Raw genomic sequence first — 12,060 nt, 5'->3', positions numbered from 1 at the left:
CCAAATAGATTAGAACTATTGTAGTAAAAAGTAAAACATGCATAATATATAAAGTTTGTAAATTGTAAGAGAGAAATATATTAATATGAAAAATGAAAAGTTTGAGAATATATAAACAAAATTTTTAAACTATCACTTAAGATTCACACATTATATGCCTATATGTACACAACTATTTGAAAGACAACAAAAAAGAAAAAAAAAATAATAAAGAAATTGTATATATATACACACACAACTATTTAAAAACAAAAAAAAATATTTAAAAAATATCAAAAAGAAAAAGAACATAAAGTAATTGTACATATATAGACACACAACTATTTAAAAGATACTAAAAAAGACAAGAAAATAAAGAAATTAATAAATTATAATTTTTATAATTATTAATTATTAATTATTTTTTTATGAATATAAATTAATAAAAATATGAAATTTTTACATGAAAAAAAAAGGGTAAATACTATTTTGAACTCTGTGTTTTGTAAAAATTATTAATTGGACCCTCTGTTTTGTTAAATGACAAAATGGATTCTATATTTTCTAAAATGGTAAAAACACGACCTTGAACTTAATTTTCAACTATTTTATTTTTTAATATAACCAACTTTAAGATAATTTCTAACACGAACAGATACAAAAATTATAATTAATTTTGTTGCAGCGCTAGTTGCAATAGGAGTTTCTATACGATTTTTTATTACAATTTAAGTTGCAGCGCTAGTTGCAATAGAAATTTCTATGTAAAATTCTGTAAAAATGCAAAAAAAAATTATTTTGAAGTGTAAAAATAAAAAAGCCCCAATAGTATAGTAATAGTGAAACGGGCCCTATACTAGTAGTAGTAGTGAATCTAAAATGAGTTCAAGCTTTTTATAAATATGAACTAGAATTCCATATGATATATGTGATTACATATTTGGATAATTTTAAGAAGTTGTTAATTTAATTATTAGTGTCTGTGATTAAATAGAAACAGTACAAATGTCGGTGACGTTAGAATGAGTGAGTCTGACAGGTCCCTTAAAAAGAGAAGTTTCGTGGAACCACGTTCGGTGGCCACACTATATAACTACCTTCCACACCCAACCCCTCACCTCAACTTCTCTCTCTCTTTCTCTATAAATAAAATATGACCCAATTTTCTCACATCAAAATCTAACCATTTAAGACCAAATAAAAGAAACCCTTTCACTTGTACAAAAACTCATCAATCACAGTAATCTTTACAAATACATATATATATATATATAAATAATGGGTTGGTCTGAATCGGAGCGAGGATGCAAGAGGCACCCAACGACGAAGCTGACGCCAGGGGTTTGTTCGGATTGTCTAAGAGAGAGACTCTCTCAACTCTCAGATTCCTTCAATAGAAGAACGACGTCGTTTGGTCCCGCCTCGGCCGCTGGATATTCTTTCTTCTCTTCTTCTTCTACTGCTTTTTCGTCTCACTATTCATCCCGCGGCGCGTCACCGGCGCGTGGGGGAAAACACCACCGGAATGCGTCGGAGATGATGGGGTCGATTGCTTTATTTTTCAGCGTCGGCGGCGGCGGTGGTGGACTGAAGAAGAGTAGGTCGATTGCGTTTATTCCGAAGAGGAGCAGTGCAGGTGGTTTGGATGATCATCATGGTTTTCATGCTGAGGGTAAAAATGGAAAAAAGAAAAGTGGGTTTTGGTCTAAATTGCTTGGAAATACGGGGAAGAAGAACAAGGAGGCTAGGAATTTTAGAGAAAGTTTTAGATTTTAATATAAAAAATAATATATTTTTTTATACTTTCTTTATTTCAATTTTCATGTTGTAATTAAAGTTAATTACTTCCTGTATATTTGCTGAACCAGAAGAAAAAATTAAGTCAATTTTGAACGGAGATTTTATGTTGGTTTCTTTTCTGGATTGGTTTATGGAAATTTAAAGCTCAAGTAGACGGCAAAATAAGAATATTATAAATTATGACGTCAAGTTTACTTTTTTTTTTAATTTAAAATTTTAATAAAAAAGGCAATACATATAGAAAGTTAATATGAGAATTTAGAGGGCATGTATAAGTTGTTGAAATTTCAACAATAAATTTAACCTAATTGGTAGGAAAAATTAGGCTCATCCATGCAGTTGACTTGGAAAATGGAAAAGGAAAGAGTCGTGTGACCCTTCGACACGTAACAAATTTATTTCGTTCTTTCTAATGAAAACAAAGTTTTATTGTTGGGTTGCTTGCATAAAAATTTAACTGTTGGGTTACTATCATCATTGTACACTTAAAATGACTCGAAAATGTGATTAGACTTTCAGTCATCTTTGAATCCTTGGATAAAATTGGAAACTTGATTTGATATTTCTAGTTTTATTTTCTGTGTGCCTAAGATTTTGGTCTATAAAATGCTTATTTTTAATTTTTGAATAATTTAAGAAAAACGAAGATAATGACCATACCTTCGAAGTAGTCAATTTAGAATTTGTTCCAATTCGACAACAACATTATCTTTTAGAAATTCCAAATTCTAAGTGGAAGACGTAATATAGGCTGGAAACCTTGTGGAGTTAGACAAAATAATAAATTTTTTTAAGGAAAACGATTGTAATCAAAAGCCCAAGTGCCTTTCATTGATAACTATAAGAGAAATCGTCAAAACTAAAGCAACAAAATAAATTGAACAATGCCCTTCTACCGAGGATAATAATAATAATAACGAACGGAAAATTGGTCCATGATTTTATTGTATAAAGTATAAACAAGGCAAAAACAGTAATAGTTTCTGAATCTTGAAAAGTTAGGTGTAACAATATTCAGAGGTCATTAGTATAGTAGATTAATAAATTTAAGATGCCTTGAATGTGTTTAACTGCACTCACCAGTCACCACCACCTGGTTTATTATGTGTATATATATATATATATAGATGTACACTTCTATGAAAAGCACGTCAGTTGACAACCCCTGAGTTGCCTCTTTTTATGGACACACTATAATTGTTATAGAAAAGTAAACTCAATCCTCAAAAAACGTTACATGAATTTGGTGTAATACAAAATAATTGCCATTGTGGTCACATGTTTACAGTTCTTGAGTTTCCAGCCGGGGAAGAGAATCAAATTACCAAAATATGCTTCTGCTCTATAAATCAATTACAAAATTCCCCAACTAAAGAGGGTTTTTTTTTTTTTGTTCTTTCTAAACTTTTCCACCTATATTACACATCAGAATATTCCTACTTTTTCCTGTCAAAGTATTGTTTCTGAGAAAACTAATTATTAGCTGGTTCCAAACCTGCGTAGTTACACAATTGGATACCCTCCCAACACTTGTATAATATTCAGAGCCCGAGGGCCTACAAGAACACGGTATAAGTCCTCACTCAGGACCTGTACATTCTAAGACTTAAATTCTGACTTGTAACAGTGACAAACTTACCTCCGATGTTGAATATCATCTAGAAGAGCCAGAATTCTTAATTTCAATCTCATCTTCGTCATCCTCATCACTGTAACTCCTATGATCTGACACTGATGGCTGTTTCAGTCTCTGAAATATTTCATCAAGAGACTCGGAAGAGGAAACATGAGAGATGAGATTAGTATCTTGAATTTGGCGCAATGGTTGGAACTTTTTGGATCCTAAGTTTGCTTTGAAATTTTGAAAACCAGATTTCATAGATTCCCACTTTAAGGCCAGACCTGAAGATGAAACTCCAGTTTGGTTATTAGGGTGAGGTTTGTCAGCATCAAGCAACGAGACCTTGGCAGATGCAATACTCTGCTGCTCTACTGGCTTCTTTGAATTAGCTGAGACTTGTTTGTTTTGCTCTCTCATAGCTGAGTACTTGTTGCTCATGGCTTCTCTGTTGGAGCCATATTTACGGGTTTCCTCTTTCAGATGTTTTGATGCACTTCCTTTTGCACCATCATTGATTAGACTGGTTGATGTTTTCATTTCAACGGAGGTATTTTCCTAAAACATTTTACTTTCAAGTAAGAAAAAGTAACTATCTCATTGAATCTTCACCACTTTTTTGTGAAGATAAATTAAAGAGGAAGGGGAAAAAAATTACAATCAAGGTTGGAACGTATGTATGCGTAAGATCAAAAAACAAAATAAGAGACTGACAAATTACATACCGTGCTATTGCTGCCAATCTCAACATCATTGTTGAAATTCCTTGCCAATGGGATAACATGCTCACCAACTGCACTGCCTTGTTCAAGCCAAGATCTTTCTGAGAAATTTTGAATGACTTTAGTTGAAGCATTAAAATTAAGATTATCGATTCTTATATTCACAACAATACAGTCTCTAACTGGAATTGTCATACACTAATACATAATAAATTGTAAAAGTTAACGTTAGATATACCTTTCTGCAGGATAATTACTCCAGAAGGATCAAAGCCATCCATATCATCTGCCTCGGTCTGAAATCTAAATCTCTTCCAGCTCCCAAAAAAGTTTTTTACACGGTCAAAGAAATTGCTAGCAACCAAAAGCGTGTATATAACCATAATAAGTGGATAGATTCTGTTAAACTCACTCCCAAAGAAAGGAACAGCTTCATCAATATTTCCCATTCGCTGCAGTACGTAAACAAAAGTAGATTATAAATTATAACCAAGGAGAAAAATATTCCACAGTTGGTAAAAAAAAAAAAAAGACTATTGTATTTGTACATATAATTCAATCAATTGAATGGCCAAAATTGAAGTTGTTACCCTAAAATCCATCCCTTCAGAAATCTTATATTAATTAGAAAAAAGGATCCCGTAGTTTATGAGAGCACATCCATGATAATTTATTTTTAGTTCACGAAAAACAATAATTATAAATTGTCCGGAAAGTAAAAGAATTACCTTCTCAAATATAGTTACCCTCATTTTATCAAGGCGAATAAGATTTAGAAAGTTGTACGAAACTGGAGGAGCATACCGAGCAACCATACTAGCAAAAGAAAAAGAAAAAAAACAAGAAGTGAATACTGCGTAATATAAAATGAGTTAGCCTAGCTTCATGTCATTAGAATAGTGTAATGAGCAAACTTACGAGCATATCATAAGCAAGTTGACCGAACTTGTTTGTCTTGGTGTTAGAGAGTAAAATGTAAACATGCCAATTTTGAACAAGGAATAATATGTGCAAATGCACATGTACATCAGAGGAATAAAAGCAAATACCTGAAAAAAGAACAAAAGTAATTAGTTAATGGATGTGGAAGAGCAAAGAAACAGACCTTTTTAAAAAAATATATGTATCAAACCTAAGAAAAAGCAAGATAATTTCAATTTATGAGCAAAATACAACAAATAAGTGCTCTATTTTATAAGAGTGCAAATATAAGAGTACGCAGATCTTATAAGTAGCACAGAAATAAAAGCATACCTGAACAAGAACTTCTTGTCCCTGAACAGAATTTATAATAATCGAGAAAAGAGATAAATTAAATTTTGGAAGTAGGGTTGCCTCTGCTAAAAGAATAGCAGCTGACATGATACCAAGCATAATAGCCAAGACTTTCTTAAATTGTTTGCTTAGTATGCAGCGCCAAAGAAATTCTACAAAAAAAAAAATAACAATTGAATTTCAGAACTTCAGGATAAAGTGACCGACATTCAATAATTCACATATAATTGAGATACTGAATAAAGTTGTGGCCAAAAAAAAGATGGAAGAATCAATCAAAAGCTAGTTCACTAATTAATTTACCCATAGTATCAATAAATGAGCCTAACTTTCCACTCCGAGTAGGCCTGAAGCTTGAAATATATTTCCTGAACAAACATACAAGAACATATAAAAATAGAGAAAACAACATATAGACCGTAAGAGAACAAGGATGCGTAGTAGAGGCACACCATCCAGTAGAACTTCGCCTTTCGTAGTTCTTTATAGTATCTTCCAGTTCAAGGGCCTCCATGACATAGGTCATATACTCACTGAAAATAGATATAAGTATACATTAATATTATTTCTACAGTAGGGGCGTGTGTCGTGCCTTTTGCCCCCACCCTCTTTTTTGGCAATTGGAGAATTTGTAATTAATTTTTTTTAAAATGTTGCGGTACATTGTAGTTATTTGGGACATTACACCAATTTTCAAGATATTCCAAATAATTTACATTGTTGAAAACCAGCTTAAAACAACTTATTTCACGAATGTATAAAATAGGAATTCAATGCAACCTTTCACATATTTTGGGCACTATAAATTATTTGAAATTTTCTAAAACTTTGTGGGAAGTTTCAAATAACTACAATATACATTGTCATATTTTTTTAAAAAAAGTTGGATTGTTACATATCCATGTGCCAAAAACACGAAAACAAGTTGTTTTAAAGTATGTTTTATGCGCATAGAACGCATTATCTTAAATTCTATATTTGGCAATTTAAATTATTCAACATTTTATGAAAACTTCCTTAAACTTGTGAGAGGTCCTAAATAACTAAACTGCACACCGTAAAATAAAAAATGTTTGGACTATAATTTTTTTAGGAGTTAATTACAGAGACACTCCTACAGGTGGTGCCAAACGATATGCCCCTACCAAATGATTTTCCTATATATAAATAATAAAGCTAACCATTGCCTGTATATAAATGACTAAAGAATCGTTTTCATGCACAAGATCAAATATGAAGGTTTAAAAAAAACAAAGGCAAAATTAAAAGGTTCTTTTATAAATTAATCTTCTTTTTAAAACCAAAAAAAAAAAAACGGTCAGTGCATAAAGAAATTAAGTAAAGAAAGAATAACTACAACATATACTCAAATTGTATAATAAATATTAGAAAATTTCTGAAACAGATACTAAAGATAAATAACCATCTCTTTCTTTATGCAGAACTTCTTAGTAAAAATCCATACATTCAGTCAAGAGTCAAGACAGGCTGAGATCTTTCCCAACCAATAGAAATGAAGGAAAGAGGTTGTGTTACAATGGAGTCAAAGCAATTTTCCAAAGGACAAACAAAATATCAGAAGTTGCCTAATTAGCTAATTAGCCATAAAAGATATATCCTTGATAAAGTGGACATGAGGTTGAACAAGAAATCACTAAGGAATGCATGCAATTTCTGAACACTGTAAGTAGAGATGTTTGACTAAGAGACCAGATCAGCTAACCTTTTGTATCGGTAATACTCTTCTCGAGCTCCCCGAAGATGACGCCTTAATGTCGCCATGGACTTCTCATCAGTGTCATAGTCCATATCATTTTCTCCTAATCGACCGCCTTGTGGTTTAAAGGATGGGTCTTCCCTGAACTGAGGAATATATCATTCAACATGTTTAAAGAGAACCTTTATCCAACAAAGAAATTGAAGTATAAAAAAATAAATACATACCATTTGAGATAACATTTTATCAATAACATCCATGTAGGGCCTCAAAGGATCACGCTTCGACATCTGAGTGGATGTTGCTTGAGCAACCTATTAAGGAAGAGATCATTAAGATTTCATAAAATCAGCTATACCACATACAGTTACAGCCATACAACATGAACTTTCACAAGCTATTACATCCTTGATAGAATAAATATTTCAAATAATAGATCAAAGATTGTTCTCAAAAAATATATATATATAACATCTACTTAGTATCACTTATTCTAGGGACTGAATCCTGTTGAATAATGGACAAATAAATGATGATCTCAGTGTCCTAAACTTACTTGATCCTTTCTCTTAGTTTCTCAATGTTAATGACTTGAACTCTCCCATTTCATATGTGTTCACTCTGAAAACTCTATTTTACAAATATGTGTATTTATTTTATTTCTGTCCTCACAATACCGATACTACAAACTGGATCTTTCACTCAAAAGACTGAGAAACAGAACCCATAAAACGTAGTCTTTTCCACTGTCAATTTACCAGAGTTGCAAAAGATTATTTTAAATATCTCTAATACATTGTGAAAAATCTCTATTTTCTATGAAGACAAAAAAACTGAAGTATCAATACAAAACTGTTCCAAAGTTCAAATTCAAATGTTCACATTACATTATGACCCATGACCCATCACTGGTCTCAAGCATCCAGCAACTATCAAGTATCACCTCAAATGAATATCTGATTGCAGATAATCATAGCAAAAAGAAAAGGTACAACAAACCCAACAGGTCTAGATTTTTCTTTTTTCTTTAAACAAAAACAGGAATTGTTTGCATTATTTTTAAATAATAATATAATAATTTAAAGAAACAAAAAGAGAAGTACCACAATAGCGTTTGAAAGATCTTGATGAGCATCATCAAGCTTCACGGCCATTTTAGCAATTTTATGGGAAAGGACTTTCTGGCGGGTTGTCCAATCTGCATTTCTCCAAATGTTCCTGGGAATTTCACTCAAACCAAAGCCAAGGAGAAAAGCACCAGTAACCAGTCCAAAAGTATTTGAGCAGGCCATTGCAAAACCCAGAACACTTCCTTTCCTGTTTACACATATTGATAAGCATAAGAAGAATAGCTCCAAGTGCTAAAATATGGTATATCAACTTTACAAAAGTGAGATACAAACCAATTCTTGTGCATCATAATGAGAAGAATAAGTCCAAAAAGACCAATCAATCCAACAATCAGGTAGAAGACTAGATTAACATGAACACTAGTCTTCAATCTCTCCTTCATAGTGAAATCTCCAGCATCTTCAAAACCCTGAATAAGGGGCACCACAGCCCTGCTTAGACATAGCATAACTCAATTTTATGAGGAAATTTACACATATTACAAAAGGTCATCTGCGCTGCGCACCTACATAAGCAGCCAAAGATGAACCACAAAGAGAAACGATATCTTAAGCAGAATGTGAAACTAACCAGACATAGATCATAGTAATAATATACCACCTAACATTTGAGAGAATAAACTCCACCATAGCCACCATAAACAATATGCACATGAAAGTTAATAACTTTTAAATCAAAATCCTGAAAAAATATATAAATCAAGGCATTTCAATAGAAAATGCCTTCCTAGAATTCTATAAAAAAAAATGGAATATCTTCTCAAATCTAATATTATAAATTCTATTAAATTGGACGTTTATTTTCCTAGAAAAATGAGTTCATAAATGTATATAACTATATATACATATATATGACAGGTAATGCCAACTATAGAGCATATGTATCCGACGATGACTTGATTGAAATGTGATTAAAAATACTAGAGCATGTAGTATCCATTTAAAGCTTTGCAACTTATATGTACAAAGCGGGTTGGAAGATAGAAGAGTTATAGTTTGGAAGCGTACCAAGTTAATAAAAACGTGCTCCAATATGACCAGCTCCAAAAGAAAGAAATGCCTCCATTCTTGATCTCGTGTATTGTCTGTATACATTTTTTAAAAGAAAAAAATAAGAAATACAAGTAAAGCAAATTAATCCTTAGAGAACGCATGCTTCAATCAACCATTACATCCAATTTAAATATGCTTTAAAAGAAGTGAAATTTCTTCAATTGCACTGCACTTTGTGAATAATGAAAGTAAGCAAATCACCTCGACACAATTAGAGAACTGAAGTGATAGCTTTCAAAAATATGAAATATCAGCTATAGCCTATAGCTATTGTTACGTCAAAACAACAGGATAAAATGAAAATCAATACAGGAAAATCTAAAGCTGCCCCAAAATGTTTCCTGTCAAAGATCCAAAAGAGAAACACTTGCCACAAAGTAATAAAGAGTAAAAGTAAATCCGTAATGCTTACTGCGGGCATACTCTGAAACTACAATAAACTTCCCAGTTTTATTGGACAGAAAAGCAGCTTAATTAAGAAGTGCACACGGTATATATACAGACGTATGCGTAATATTGAACTTGTATATATATAACTAAACCTATCACATTGCATTGCCCCAAAATTCAGACAAAATGAGCAATTGAGCTCTGCGGCGATGAGATGTTAACAACTAGAAAAAGAAATCCAAAGCTACAAACAAGCAATCAAATCAAAACTATCATTCATCTGAATCACCTCTGCCGTTAAAAAATAAAAAAGATCAATAAAATTATGTCCATAATCATAAATTCTACAATGTCGAACCTAAATTAGGGTTATGATGACTCAAGAATGGGCGACCTAATTTATCAAACAATGAAGATCAGGAAAAATGAAAATATAAATAATGAAGACATGGGAAACATACGGTCCAGATATCGGCAGGGACAAGGATGATGATGGAAAGAGAGCAAAACCAGGTGTATCCGACGGTGAGAAGAACATAGCGAGGTACCTCAGGTCCATGGAAGTATTTAAGCGTCAAAATTACCATCCCCACCGTCAACGGCAGGGAGATCAGGTAGAACACCCACATCTCTGCTTCTCTTTCTCTCCGAAGGTAAAGAGTTAGGTGGATCCGAGGACCCGATCGCTGGGAATTTGAGGCACCGGAGCCGACGTTTTTGTCCACTGCTGCCTTGCTTTTCGGGACATACGAAAATCAGAAAGCACTAAATCCAGGAGACGAGAAGAACTAATTATTTTTTATTATTTACTTTTTTTTTTCGCTTAAAGAGAGATAATTAGTTTTTCACAACAACATATTCCATTTGCCCACGCGCCCTTCTTTAGAGTTGGTTTTTATTTTTTTCTTTCTTATAATGAAAAGCTTTCATTAAAGAAGATCAACAGAACTTAAAAAATGTTAGCTCACTACAAGATAGGGGAGAGCATAAAATTAAAAAAAAACCGAAAAAACCCCTAATGGTTAAAATCGTCATTGAACAGTCGGTTTTTCTTTTTTTTTTTTTGTAATAAACCGACCGAAAAAATTGAAACCGAACGTTATACATATATATATTAATTTATTAAGTTTTTTTTTGCATGTATTATAGTTACTAATAATATATAAAAATAATATATTATTTTTTCATTAATATTAAAGTTAAAAGAATAAAATAATTAGTTTTTAAATAATTAATTTATATGTTTGTGGTTGTAAAATATAGAAGAATGTATTTATAGAATAAATTGGATCATTTTTTTAAAAAAAAAAAAAAAGTTCGGTTTAGGCAGTTTAAACCGACCAAACCGAGGTTCAAAACGGTCAGTTTTAAGATAGGTTCTGGATTAGTCGGTCAGTTTTCGAATTGCACCAATCTAGACCGAAAACTGAATTTTGGATTTTTATATAAAAAAAAAACCGACCAAACCGATCGATGCTCAGCCCTACTACAAGAATCATCACCGATAGTTGTTAATAAAGAAATTACATCATAAATAATGTGTTGAAAAACATTGGGGACTATAAACCTAGCCAACCACTATAGCAAAATCACACTCAACCGTTGAGATAGCAAACCCGAGTCTTTAAGATAATAGAAGACCCATCTGCAAAGCCAATAACTCGACCACAAAGACTTGGAACTCACCTGTCGCACCAACTGCCAGCATGACCACACAACCCCCTTTTCATCACGAATCACACCCCTCATCCTGATAAAACTCCTGCCAGGAACAACTTAAGCATCAGTACACAACAAGAAGCTTTTCTCCCCTACCAGACAACACCACTTTCCATATCTCACCAACCCCAAAGCCACTGGAAAAGAATCAGTCTGGCGATGCTCCTTAAACTCACACAACCCTTTATGTGCCAACTCCGGAATCACCTCCAATCTCGATGAGCACCACCAAACAACATTGTTTACGATCGAACCAAATCTACCACAAGACCATGACAAAAACTTCCAATACATCACTGTCCAACTCTTCAAACAAGACCCTCAGTAGCTCTAGAACTAGACTAAAATAATAATGTCGTAGAAGAGACCAAACACTCAATCGAGACCACACTGGTGTTAACTGAGAATAGAAAAACAGAGCATGTTCAGTAGTTTTTGTTTCCTCACAACACTTGAAGCAGCTCAATGGTTCATAAATATTTCAGCAAACTGAGAAGTCATTGTTAACTTCGAGTGAAACAACTGTCAAATAAACACCTTCACTCTTGGTGAGATGGTGATATTCCACAAACCATTCCATCACTCCACCATCCCCTAAGAATCAGCCACACCCTGCTCAAATTTAAGTGACCACGCAAGGGTGTAGCCATTCTTAAC

General features: G+C 32.9%; 2 protein-coding genes across 2 annotated transcripts; one reads left to right on the top strand and one right to left on the bottom strand.

Annotated features, from left to right (window-relative positions):
* Positions 1 to 1,257: 1,257 nt before the first annotated feature.
* On the top strand, positions 1,258 to 1,755 carry LOC115713605 (uncharacterized). The gene has a single exon (XM_030642095.2). The coding sequence runs from the start codon at positions 1,258 to 1,260 to the stop codon at positions 1,753 to 1,755; it is 498 nt and encodes a 165-aa protein (XP_030497955.1).
* Positions 1,756 to 2,976: 1,221 nt separating this feature from the next.
* On the bottom strand, positions 2,977 to 10,606 carry LOC115712933 (uncharacterized). Its single transcript, XM_030641362.2, has 14 exons — positions 10,146 to 10,606; positions 9,250 to 9,326; positions 8,515 to 8,673; positions 8,215 to 8,428; positions 7,339 to 7,425; positions 7,118 to 7,257; positions 5,847 to 5,927; positions 5,698 to 5,762; positions 5,374 to 5,546; positions 5,038 to 5,168; positions 4,848 to 4,935; positions 4,358 to 4,571; positions 4,123 to 4,220; positions 2,977 to 3,955 (listed from the first exon to the last, which is right to left on the bottom strand). Exons 1-14 carry the CDS (start codon positions 10,311 to 10,313, stop codon positions 3,434 to 3,436), a joined length of 2,217 nt encoding a protein of 738 aa, XP_030497222.2. The 5' UTR covers positions 10,314 to 10,606; the 3' UTR covers positions 2,977 to 3,433.
* Between the last annotated feature and the right edge of the window lie 1,454 nt (positions 10,607 to 12,060).

Source organism: Cannabis sativa, chromosome 4 (assembly GCF_029168945.1).
Source record: "Cannabis sativa cultivar Pink pepper isolate KNU-18-1 chromosome 4, ASM2916894v1, whole genome shotgun sequence".
Taxonomy (NCBI): domain Eukaryota; kingdom Viridiplantae; phylum Streptophyta; class Magnoliopsida; order Rosales; family Cannabaceae; genus Cannabis; species Cannabis sativa.
The sequence above is the reverse complement of the archived record's forward strand: the minus strand, read 5'-3'. Positions and strand labels throughout refer to the sequence as shown.

Bases quoted from the DNA above. Each gene is read 5' to 3' on its own strand.
- LOC115712933 (XM_030641362.2), bottom strand. From the start codon at position 10,313: ATGTGGGTGTTCTACCTGATCTCCCTGCCGTTGACGGTGGGGATGGTA. The intron at 9,327-10,145 runs GTATGTTTCCCA...AAATGTATACAG, and splicing joins TCCCTGCCGATATCTGGACC to ACAATACACGAGATCAAGAA. The intron at 5,547-5,697 runs GTAAATTAATTA...TTTTTTTTGTAG, and splicing joins CTCATTTATTGATACTATGG to AATTTCTTTGGCGCTGCATA.
- LOC115713605 (XM_030642095.2), top strand. From the start codon at position 1,258: ATGGGTTGGTCTGAATCGGAGCGAGGATGCAAGAGGCACCCAACGACG.